The sequence below is a fragment of the Linepithema humile genome, chromosome 2, assembly GCF_040581485.1.
Source record: "Linepithema humile isolate Giens D197 chromosome 2, Lhum_UNIL_v1.0, whole genome shotgun sequence".
In the NCBI taxonomy this organism is placed as follows: Eukaryota; Metazoa; Arthropoda; class Insecta; order Hymenoptera; family Formicidae; genus Linepithema; species Linepithema humile.
In genome coordinates, this window is record NC_090129.1 from 1,090,683 (window position 1) to 1,103,923 (window position 13,241).

At 38.7% G+C, this 13,241-nt stretch overlaps 1 protein-coding gene across 9 annotated transcripts in view; it reads left to right on the forward strand.

Annotated features, from left to right (window-relative positions):
* Positions 1–13,092, forward strand: part of LOC105677432 (calcium release-activated calcium channel protein orai) — a 19,497-nt gene extending 6,405 nt beyond the window's left edge. For 4 of the 9 annotated variants that reach the window (XM_012376042.2, XM_012376045.2, XM_012376046.2 and 1 more), the window contains exons 2-4: positions 7,736–7,938; positions 10,636–10,764; positions 11,555–13,092. In XM_012376042.2, coding sequence (XP_012231465.1) covers positions 7,736–7,938; positions 10,636–10,764; positions 11,555–12,085 — 863 coding nt within the window. In that variant the 3' untranslated portion in view covers positions 12,086–13,092. The other 5 variants (XM_067348829.1, XM_012376044.2, XM_067348830.1 and 2 more) reach the window with 5 other exon arrangements.
* The last annotated feature ends 149 nt before the right edge of the window (positions 13,093–13,241 follow it).

Here is a 13,241-nt window from a genome sequence, read left to right on the forward strand (position 1 = left end):
GGTTACCAAGAGGCGAGATTCCAAATGTGAGCACATATATAATATGTTGTATACACATATGTCTGGAGCAAATTTAACACGTCTGCGATTCCGTCTGACCGTGCCGACGCGGTTGATCAGACAGTTTCTCAAAAAATCTTTCGAAATACTCCTTCGGACTGTTAAATAAAACGCGCGCGGGGGAAGATACAGACCTGACGGCCTTAATTAAGTTTCTAGGACGAACTACGGACGTGGGATTGCAATTTCTATTTCGCGTTGTATTTCTTAGCCTGGCATTATTTATCTCGCAGTTTCTTAAATATATTTAAGTCTGCGGTAATAAATTGATATAATAATTTAAATAATTTACAAATATACTTTATACACGTTACTTTATTTGCTGCTAAAAAATTTAACGATTCAAACAGGTTTTTTAGCAATTCATCGCAATGGTTTTTTAGCAATTCATCGTAACGATTTTTTAGCAATTCATTCAATATGCTGCAAATTTTAATTGCTTCTCCGATATCGTGATTATTGCGACACACGAGTCATTGTGGTGGTCACAATATGATTTAATAACATCTGACCTTTCTCACCGAAGATCTGGTTATCTTCCGCGATAATTCCGCGGTTTATTGATTCGGGCTTCGGTGTGTTTTCATAGAAAACATCAACCAAATAGTGTCCTCGAAGTTTATTTATAATTGATCGTCAGTATAAATCTCACTTTATGAAAGTCGGGATGAAACCGGTTAGAACTGCGTCGTTTATAGCGAATCTTCTTTGATTAATGGTACTCTCACTATTAAAGCGATTCGATAGAAATAATGTTTAAAGGAAGCTACGTAATTTTGTAAATATAAATTTGACATCATTTATTTCAAAATCAATTTTATTTTCTAACAGGAAGTATATTTATTCTACATTATATTTTTAATCGGACAAAAGTGCAACGCGCTGGATTTACGTTGTTAACATTGGCGGTTTAATGAATCTCAGACTTCTATCGAACCATGCATTGAAGGCTGAAGCTTGCGAATTGGAAATCGATCAGAATCGATCAAGAGACAAAGTGGAGCAAGATTGAGATAATCTGATTGATGGAATTCTAATCTATAATTCGCAAATCTCAGTCTCCAATGTGTGATACTTGTATCAAATAGCACAAATTTTACTCGGTAAAAAATTTATTTCTTAATCGCCAACATCTTATGACATGAATATCAATTCTATTTAAATAATGGATGCGATTTTGCGATGTAAATATGATGGACAAGGACGCAGATCGCGATCTCTCGTTCTCGAGATGTTAAATAGATGAGACCAAGCGCGCTAATTGTAATTAGTCTATCGGGGATGCCCTGACCCTGACTAGCGCGACAGAATCGCGTCAGGCTTCTCTTCGCAAAATAGGCGATCGTATGCTGGACGGGTGCCACAACTCAAAGAGAGAATCTAAATAAAACTATCCGCTGGTCTCTCTCTCTGCTAACGGGACGACCACTTTGCGATCGGTAGATGCCATTCTATCGCGTCAGCTATTGCGCGATAAGTGCAAATATTTTGTTAGCTAATAAATGAATAATCACTCAAAAAAATGATCTTGCAATAATAGCTAAAATTTTCTAGGTGTAAAAAATTAACTAAAACAGATAAATGATTAGCAACTGTTGTGATATTGCATATGTAATTACTTAATCAGTTTAGATGACAGAAACAGAATATATATCTGTATTGTTTGTGAACTTTAAAAAGAAAGTTTCTCTAAAGCGCCTATCTATATAAGATCAATCACGTGTTAGATCATGCAATGAATAACATTTAGCAATGGTACCTAAATTTTTCAGAAGCTATTGCTAGAACATTACTGCTATAAATTCTATATGTGACAAACAATATTTTCACAGATACGAAAAATAGCGATACATTCTTGTTGCGATATCTAGAAATCTAACTACATCAGCGAAATATTTTTTTGAGTGATGCCCTTAAGAATGTGCGTGCGACATGTTTACGAAACGTTTACGTTGCTGAATATTTCTGCTATTTTAGAAATATTTTATATCCTTTGTATTTTTACTCACGCTCCTATCAAGTTGAGCGTTTTATTTCTTTCGGTCGCTCGCCAGATTTGTTATATGAGTAAGCAAACACAAGACTTCGATATAGAGACTTCGGGCGGAATGTAAGCAAATGTGAGAACGGAGAGTTAATAGAGCGTATCGGAATAAAATTTTATGGGCCACTGGTCTTGCTTAAATTACAATCTACATTCTGCAATGTGTCTAGACTCTTTTGTGGTCATTTTGTTATAAGATTTTAATAATTTTCATAATAGATAGATAAGTGTCCTTGATTTTCAGCAAATTTCTCGATAATCGTGCAGCACTCGGCGATTCTTTTATCATTATCTTTCCCGAACGTGACTTGATCCGTTTTTCAAGCGCATTTTTCAAGCACGCTGACGTAAAGTATTGTCTTAAAAAGAATAGCTCCATGAGATTCTATATACAACGTATTTATAGCTGCGTCTCGTCTTTCGTAACGTAATACTACGTTTACATAGCTCGGTAAAAAAATTATCTCGAAAATGATCATTCCGTGAAGTAATGTAGGATGTGAAATATAAGAAGTCTAATGCTCATGTATGCCATTGCGAAAAGTTACGATAATACAGTGTTTCGAAGATTGGAGAAGTAATAACGTATTTTCCCACTTTGCATGTGTCGGAGTAAATAATAGTATGCGACGTAAGTCTCATTTGCATCCGCACGTGTCCGTCAGAAAAGTCGTGCAATTTTCAGCAGAAAAATACATCTTGATATGATTTATTTGACGGTGTCATACACACGTAATCGCCTATTCAATATTCCATAACTGTTACAAGAAGTATGTGATGTCAGCTTAAACGTGTGTAGCTTTTAAACGTTGACGTTGACGTATGGATTTCGAGTGACGCAGACTTTGGAGAACATTAATTACTACATTAATTGATATCTCTGGGTTAATGTACTCATTTAACTAAATTGGACTATTTAACATGCAATAACACTTAGCATTTCATTGATGATACGATACGATACTATATTACCGATGCGGAATAATGATGAGTTGAAAATAAGCTTTTAATTGAAAGATGTTTCGTATTTTGTACTTTCATATAAAATTTCTCCACAGTAGCATCTTTTTTTATTTTTATTAATAGAAAGATAGATTGCTATATTCTGTAAGTAACAAATTAGATTGGCATTAATTAATTTTGCTATTAAAGCGCATGTTTAAAAAAACACAAAATCTGAGTAGGCATCATAAAATTTTATAAATTTTAGATCCTACTTTAAAAATAAAATTGTAGATATGTAGATGTAAAGTTATAATTTCAACAAATTTCTGAAAACTAACATAACATAAATTGAAAACGAATTTCGATAATATAACACTGGTTCTTTTTAAACAACACGTGTCGAATGCGACTTATTTTTATATTTGATTAGAATTGATTCATTGAATTGGTACGATTTATTTACTTAATTTGCGCTTCTGGATTTTATTTTTCAACAGCACGGAAAGATGGAATTTATACATCCATCCTTTTCATATTCCGACTAAAATGAGCCCTGGAAATTTTCTTAGAATGACATTCGTAATTTTCTATCTGTTTGTCTTGTCATAAGCAGAAGAGTGATGGATTTATTCGTTTTATTATTTTTTTGAAAAATCTCTTAAAGCGCATGCAGCATAATATCAATGATGTTTCGTAATCCGATCGAATTGTATAAGTTTAATGAGCATCGCGACAGGAACAATAAAAGTTCAAGGAACAATATGTTCACGTAATCATAACAACGCGCTGTAACCATTACGCTGATGTCAAAAATCGCTTCCTTCCTGGTCTTACAATTATACGAGATATCATCTTATCATTACTTCTCTACTTTTATTTTTAGTGTTCTGAAAATACGTACAAATACGTGTTTAAAATTACAAATCTTTACATGCTTGCTACTATATTATTTAAAGCACTGCGTGTTGCAAAAAACGAGTATAACGCTCAAAATTGCAAAAAGTGACCGCGACACTTTGCAAAAATTGTTACATATTGCAAAATTTTTTATTTTACATTGCTACATTTTTCACAACATGTACAATACATGCATAAAATGTTCATCGTCTTTGAAACATGCGAAATAGAAAATATGTAATAATCTCCGGCGCGAAAAACGCGAATAAAATAATTAATACAATTTATCATAAAAGAAGAAAATAATTACTTGAAAAACAAAGGTAATTCTCTTTGTCTATTTTTATCTTTCTATTGATATTCATTCTTTGTAGCAACCGAAGGATAAATTTGATGAACGGCGAGTGGAGGAAATTGGCACATCGCGGTTGTTTATTCGGAGATAAGCGCAAATGTATGCCGTTCTTATCTGCGTCGCATATAAATATGTTCCGCGAGTTATGCTACGATTACATACATATTATCCCATTCTTACGTGAATCGCAAGGATATTCCAACAGGAATATTCATCGCGGAGATGAAATCACCGGACGGATTCGCGCGCGCTTGAAACGACGCACCGACAGCGGATCTGTCGGCGTTCCTCGGTCGACTTCGGTTGCACCCGACAGCGTCGTGTCGCTTGCCGGCACCGCCGGTCGTGCTCGTTCATCAGTTCTCTTGTCGACGTCCCGCTGCGCTCGTTATCTGTCGCGAGTTTCTGTTGACGCGCGCACGTTAATTTGCGAACGCGCGATTAGCGCCGGAATTCGTTTTTCGCGACTCGCGCGAACATGGACAGATGATAAATCTGGTGTAAAGAAACGTGCATTGAGATAAGAGATTAAATCGCGAGTGGACCGATCTATCTCATCAGCATGGCTCTGCGGCGTTTATCAATCCGCGGCTTGAAAATGGTAATTTCTTTCTTTTGCTCGTTCCGAGTTCTTTTTTTTTTTTTTTTTTTGCCATCCGCGCGCGCTAACGCGCGGCCTTGTTAATAATAATTTCCGCGTTATCACCGATCGCGATTGGAATCCCCCAACGTCGCGGCGGGTTCCTTCGGCCAAAACGGAGCGCAGTTTGCAAAGTGACCGATGATTCTATCTTGTCGCAGTGATTAACCGGTTTGCCGACGATCAATCGCGATTTAATTTCGTGCACGAGCCGCGACGGGAGGAGTTCGTACGTGGCGTTGTTCGGGCTTCTGTATTTTTAGGGATATTGGCACGGTGTTAATGCGCCAGTATTGGCGCTGATAATCGCGCACAGTGTCAACGCGACACTATCGTTATAGTTTTCACGAAAAAGCGGAAAACCCGCATCGCCCGGCTCGATTATTCGCGCTAGCCGCGAATCCGACGAGACTCTCGCCTCGCTTCTATGTTTGTCCTCCGCGGCCGATTTGCCGCCGCCGAGGCGGGAGGGTTACGTATATCGCGTTTTGTTATATATGTATGTTGCTACCAACAGTGGCGTAATCAACGGCGCGGGTCAAAGTGCCGAAGTCAGCAATGTCTGCGATACCGGGAAGAATAAAACGAGGGGAAAGCGGAAACGGGAAGAGAAAGAGGGAAAGAAATAGATATCGCTTGCATGCATTTGTGATATCGGTTGTTTCACTTTGCTCGCGCGTGTATTGTTAAAATTTATTATTGAGATTACGTATCAGTTCTGAAAAGACTGAATTAATTGGTTCTGATGTCTGAAGCGAAAGAGAGTTTTGAACCTCTCTGCGAATTGAAATTTCAATTACGCGACGAGAGAGTTGGGATGATAGCGCGAACACTAAGGACGATTATCACCGCGAGAGAATGTACAAACTGTTTTAAATGAATCTGCATTCCCCAAGACGATGAAACGTATTTGTAAACTATATGATTTGGATGTTGACTCACACGACGAAGATTAGTGTAAATTATATATTGTTTACAGGAAAGCGTTACGTTGGATCTTCTTTTTTCCTAACTATTTTTTCCTGTAATTCTGCACATTAAGAAAGATGGGCATACAGATAGATGCTTTAATCTTTAGTTGAATCAGAAGAAAAAAAAAGAAATTATCGCACGGACGTAATTTAACTTGATTAGCGATTTATTGAAGAGATAACAATTTGATTAAAAACCGTGATCGTGAAACTTTTAATAACTAATTTGAGAATATAAGATGATTAGAAAATATTCGAAATTTATTATTTTTTTAAATGAACGTTAAGATTTCAGATTCCGATTCGATAAATGATGCATTTATTACTTTGTGAGCTGTAAGATTAAGTATTTTACTTTACGTTTGTTATATTAATGTTTCGAATTTGATAGACATTCCAGTATTAGGATCACAATAAATTATCAGGAAAATTAAATAATTAAAGGAAAGTTCACATTTTTCTAACACAAAAATCTGTGTGCCTTGTATCTTGCTGCGACACTAATCATGCGCTAAGATCGACGATTCTTTTCAATGACGCTTTGACCCAGACATGCTTTCCGTGAAAGAACGTGCATAACATTTTCGACCTTGTGCGTGTTAAGCTCGGAATCTACCGGACGAGTGAGTCCCGAGCCAAACTTGGCTGCAAAATATATTTTTCTACTTTCGCGAAGCTTAGCTCGAGATTCAGCCGGAGGTTTGGCACACGAGGTTTGCCTTCAGTTTGATAATACGGACTTTAAACATACGCTTTTGGCCGACGGCGAGAATTCTTTAAGACATTCATTCACCGGCTTGCATTACGTCGCGCGGTGTCTTTGTGGGTTTTATATCGCTCCACCTGCTGCCACTGGCACGATCATCTGTGGCCGACAGTATGCGTACGTCTCGCATGAGCTGTTCAATTAATGCCCTCGTTAAAGCAAATCGAGCGGCGTGTCGCGTTTCGACGATGTGTCACATCGTCGATGAATCTCTCCGCTGCGTGCTTTTCGCGGTGTTACAGTTAGATAACGGCGGACGAAACTGATATTCGGGATAGAAATACTTCGGGAAGGCGTTTTCTTGCAACTTAACGTTTCATGAAACCGAAAAAGGAAAATCTGTTGTGCTTTGAGTCTGAGCAGTGATCTTATCTTTTACTTTCTTCCGAGCGCGTTCTATATTATTAAAGGGTATTAAGTTCAAAGAAGCGAAGATGAGAGTAAATTAAGACTGATGCGGGCGAAAGGAAGGAGAAATTCTCGAACTTTTCCACTAGGAAAGTTTTATGTATTAATGTCTATCATTGGACAAGATTGAAATTAATAGAGACATTATTAATCGACAAAATAAGAGACAACAAGTACAAATAAGTTAAAAATTATAATTTTGGCTCAAATTATTCAAATAAATTAATGAAAACAAGCTACAGAGCCCAAGCTGGATTTACGTGCTTAGTTTATTTACATCTTATAACAACCATTGTTTTTTTGATCAATTATAACAAATTATAAGGATCTAAACGTTTCGACCATTTGGTTGTGGTCATCTTCAGTAGTTACAATAATTATAAAATTTGGGGTCTGTAGCTTGTTTTCATTAAGTACAAATAATTTAAATGTGATTGAAGCACAATTTATACGATACATGATTTTTTTATTAATGAGTAGCATGCTTTGTGTATTAATATCGGTTCATCATAATTCGCAGAAATGGAGAAACTTTTATACAATACAGTTTTCACTTTGTCGCGCTTGGTGAACGGCTGTCTCTCCGTTCGACAGAACACGCTCCATTTGGCCAAAAGGCCGTTTCTCATTCATTCCATTTCTGTTGCAGCTCTGGACAGAGCCACGCAAGGATCAAGCCTGATGTCCGTATGGTCGACCAGCACCGGGCGCAATTCAGTATTTGGCACGGCGGAGAGCGGCGGAGCGGCGCTCGCCACTTCGCATTTGCCGCTCCACGTACACGTGGCTCACACACATCTGCGCAGCGCTGACGGCCACTGCTTTCACAAGCCTTACCACGAGCATTGTCAGGTCGGTAGATTTTTCCCTGTTGATCCTTCGCGGCAACAGGTAGTCTTCTCTTTCATCTATTCCGCGAAACGCGCTTCCTTCGCTCCGGATTTTTGTTGTTCTTCTTTGACATCTTGTCGCATTTATCGTTATAATTTTTGTTTCTTCGTCATCGGTTTGAGCTGATCGACGATGCTTTTTATTGTCATGTATCGCAGAATGACGGAGAAAGTCGAAAATATTCGATAGCAAATATTTTTCTGCTTTTCGTAAAATAGGTAATTTTAATTTCTGTATTTTTTGTAAAATAATTAATTATTGAAATACATATCGACGATCGTAGACTAGTTTACTATTTCACTTTTTTTGTTTTTTGTGTGCAAAAATCAAGAAATCGTCGTTTATCTAATTTTTCATTGAAAAAATTGGTAATTGAAGAAACGAATTAGCTTAAATAATTAAATCTGTTATTTTTCCGTCCTGCTTTTACAAGAAACAGCTTTTCCATGTGTCTATCGTCTATCGTCATGTAAAATAATTCGTCAAAACATCTGTGAGCTTCCGTCAAATCTAATCGCTGCACAATTACACAAATCAAGGTTAATTAAGATCACTTTCCAGTCTGTGCGTTACGACGAAAAAGATTTTGTTCTGTTATCAAGGTGTTCCGATGCGTTGCGAGGAAACCGAAGAGTTCGTAAGATTATAAATAGAATCGTAAAGAGAGATATGCATTAGAAAATCCATGCATGACTTTTTGCATACGTAGAACTCTCTTCATAATACTTAAATAGATAAATGTTTTCCCCGAATAGCGCCTTGAAGCCGCTTAGAAGTAATCGTTCGACGCGACCGATCAATCGAGCGTCGATGCGATATCATCGACTTAATTGCGCTTAATTTCGTTCAATGAGCCACAAACGTGTGCGACGGCGCGTGCCTTTTAGAGAATTCTCTACTTATACTTGCCGATTGCACACGTCCGAATAACTATATCTATGCCTGTTGCATCTGGCTTCGAGTGCAATTAGTCGCATTATTCCTCATTCTACATGTTACGTACTAATACTCAGTTATTCGAACAGTCATTCGTAACGACAGCATTGTAATAGCATATTTTCCATTTTTTTTATTGCCGCAAAGATCACGTTAAGCTTTAAACTTTTACAATTTTCGACGCAAAACGCTTTGAAATATTAATTTTAAATATTACTATAATATATTTGTTTAATCGAAATTTCACACGATTGTCATTGCGATTGCGCGAAGCGTAATTTTATAGTTTATGATGTGAACATTAATCTTTCCTTATCACCTTTTATGTATTTAAAAGTGCTGCAAATATTAGTTCGTTAACTAACATTTTTATTCGCGATAAGAAAGCATCGCGCATGCACATTTTTTTTAGATATCGCATGCTTGATTGCTGCGAGCTCGGCAATTAACGATACACGTATCCGCATATATGACGTAAGATACTATGTTCGCATCATGCATGCTTCCTTTTTCCAGTTATTGGAATAATCTGCCTCGCCGTGCACGCCGATCGCACGTTCGTTTTAACCGAGATTATTATTCATAACAGAAAAAAAAAAAAAAAAAAATACCTGTCGGCAAAAGAAACGATAATCTGGAAAATTTACACCTCGAAGTGAAGTAAATATCTAACTAAGAGTGTGCTCGCGCATCAAGTTGTCAAAATACAGACGGGCTGAATAACACAATCACATCTTTTTCTCGCTGAGTGAGCAGACAAAAGATTGCTATCAAGTGACAAATGTATATGTTTCTTTCATTTGCTGATCGCTATTTCCGCGCTATAAGCTGTATCCGATATCGCGCGTATTATTAAACGTTTCACGTGGAGAAAGAAGGTGATATTGTATTTATATCGCACTTACATACGCAAATTTAAATTTGATCATCGCGCTTGGATGCGATAGTGTAGATTGCCAATCGGGAACGTTTGGACGCGATTCATTTTGCGCATTGCACTTCTCGCCGTCTATTTATAAACAAGGCGGTATTTTATATTGAAAATCTATGGTTCGAATCGCTTCGGGTCTCCTTATATATTTTGCACTCGCACCTTCGCGTCGATCCTTCGCATTAATCCAACTGTGTTCGCGATTTCATTTTACATCCCGGCCGAAAATTTTAGCCGCACGAGGATCGCCGATCGTGCGAATCGAATCGGGCAACATCGCCCGGCGAATGAAACATTCGTGCCTCTCTCATTAGTGCATGCGAAAACGCCGGGACTTCCCGAGACACGCGTGCGTGCGTGTGTTGCGCTTCGTTCCTCGCGCCCAGAACTTGGTTCCGCAAGGCGCACGCAACGCAGTCGATGCGAAACCGCCGCACGCGCTCCACGCTCTCACGTTTTTCATTAATTTTCCTTATTATTTTTTTGTTTCGTTCAGCACCAATTGGTTTTTTGTCCTACGCGGGACTTTTGGCAAGTTCTTCCGTTGGCACCGACGTTGCCATCGATCTCCGGTACGTGCCACTCTTTCTTTACTCGTGCTTAAGCTTTCACGGGGATTCAAACGCCTGATTGCCAAGATTAATATATCGCAGGCACTTTGGTCTCCCCCTTCTCTCTCCCTCCCCACCGGGCCTCTCTCCTCCGTGTGACAGTGAGGACGCGGTCCCTTTTCGCGCAAATCGCGCCCTTCCGCCCAGACCGAACTAATTTGCGTTCGTTCTGTTCGCCAGTCGACGATGTCGCAAGCCGGGGATGGCCTTCACACGCCGGGTTACTTGTCCTGGAGAAAACTGCAACTTAGCCGCGCGAAGCTCAAGGCGTCCAGTAAAACGTCAGCCCTGCTCTCCGGTTTCGCCATGGTAAGTCTATTATTACTAATACGATTTGTGTTACAGCGTCCGCCAAGTTTCATTAAGATTTTTTTATATATCAAAATGTTAGTCGGTGTCAAGTGTCTGTTGTTTGAGCTTTTGTCAAATTTTTATTGGAAATATTTCTTTAAAGATTTTGTTTTTGTGATTTGTCGATTTATTTTTTATTTCTTTTTAGTCTTTTTTCAAATTTAATAAGTAAAACTTGCGCCTTTCTCTATGAGTACGGAATATTGAAAAGTTTATACAATAAGTACATTTATTCTAAATTTGTATATAGAAAATGTTTCGTTTCTGTCTGGAAATTTAATCGAAAATGCTTAGAGAATTGTTTACCAGATTTTAGTAAAATTTTTGTATTCAAAGTTACTCATAAATTAATATATTTTTGCGAAGAATATTCAATTATTCATGTGAGATTTGTCATCACTTATATATGCGAAAGTAAAAATTCTGATCAATCGAAGGCAAGAAACGGATACTAATTATTATTGAATTATGCAAAAATTCGAACATTTATCTCTCTTTCAAATATTATACAATTAAAAAAAAAGTACCTGAATATGTATAGAATATATTTATTTAAATATTTCAAGTAAAAAAAAAAGAGATAGCAATTTAAAAAATTATATTTTCCAGCGAATTCTTTTTTAATCGACATTTTTAATTTACATCGCAGTTAGATATTTGCAGAACCAGTCACGGAATCCTTAATATATACGAATGATAATTCACGACGGATAAGCACACCGAGACAATGGTTAATCGTTATCCGCAGGTTGCCATGGTGGAGGTGCAGCTGAATTCCGACACGCAGGTTCCACCGGAGATGCTGATCGCCTTCGCGGTGTGCACGACATTGCTGGTAGCCGTTCACATGCTGGCGCTGATGATATCCACGTGTATACTGCCGAACATCGAGGCCGTCTGCAATCTGCACAGCATAAGCCTCGTCCACGAGTCGCCGCACGAGCGTCTGCACTGGTACATCGAGATCGCGTGGGCGTTCTCCACGCTGCTGGGACTGCTACTGTTCCTGCTGGAGATCGCGATACTCTGCTGGGTGAAATTCTACGATTTCTCGCAGGTGGCCGCCTGGTCCGCCTGCATAGTGCTGATACCGGTTTTGATAATCTTCCTCGCGTTCGCGATACACTTCTACCGGAGTCTGGTCGCGCACAAGTACGAGGTGACGGTATCTGGCATACGGGAGCTCGAGTTGCTCAAGGAACAGATCGAGTCCACGGACGTAGAGGGCAGAAACGGCGTGAATCTCTTGCCTCAGACCGGCGTGGCGCATGTCGTTTGAACCGGCAGCCTCGATCCTCCCCGTCGGCGGGATTAAATTCATGTTTAAGAAAGGGAGACGCTTCGCGGCGAAGGAGATCTGTTTTCGTAAGAAGAGAGAACAATGACTGCTTGCGGTGTTTTTCTTTTCCTTCCCGAGAATCCTGTTAGAAAACGCTCTTTCGAGCATAAATTACTCGCGGAATACATGACAGAACGACCGTCTCTCTTCGTACACGTCGCCGCACGCGCGCTACAGGACGCAGTCGACAAATGAGATCTTCCTCTTTTTATACGCATGTTTTCTGTGATGTAAATCATTATAAGCGCGACGAAACTTGATTTATGACGCGTGCGCTATGGAAGTATCGTGTCGATTTTGAGGAGAGAGATGAAAGGGAGGGAGATCGTTCGATATACGTCGTTGTACATAATAAACACATTCCTTCATTCGCGTTGCGACTTAAACGTAGGAAGAATAATATGCTTTAAGGACATATCGAGACTCGCGCATGCCGCCACAGAATGATAGCTGGAATTATCTTTTATTGAAAGGTCACGCGATTGGCTGTTGCAGTTAAATTTACATATATGCAGTTAAATGTACTTATTTTTTTTCAGAGAAATGTTCATAAAACCAATCAACACGACCAACGTTTCTTAAATATTTTGACGAATTGTCAGACACGTTTGTTGTTAATTACGCCGTCACGGCGTATAGAAAGTCTTTTTTGAGATACAAGCACAGATTTAACTCGCGGTGATTTTCCCTTACAATCGATCTTTCAGTGCGTAAGTACATTACTCTCAGTAATACTTCGTATACTACGACTGCCATGAGAAACGAAAAGTACGCGGCGGACTACATGACTTTGCGGGTTAACTTACATCCATCTCGATGGATCAAGGATAAAAATCATCGTCAGGAAGATATATGTCTAATTATTATTTGTATATACTTTTAAGCGCGCGTTGACGCTGATAATTGATGGCTGATGCGATTGCCAGAATAAAAAGTATAAAATCGTACGCACGCATTGCATCTTATTTCCACGTTCGTAAAAGCGCAGACTTGTCAATATGAAACATGTATGGCCAAATCGATTGTAAGAAGACGCAAATCAGACGTGACGCAATGCACTTATAAGTGTAGCATCGCTCGACTGTTTAACCTTGAA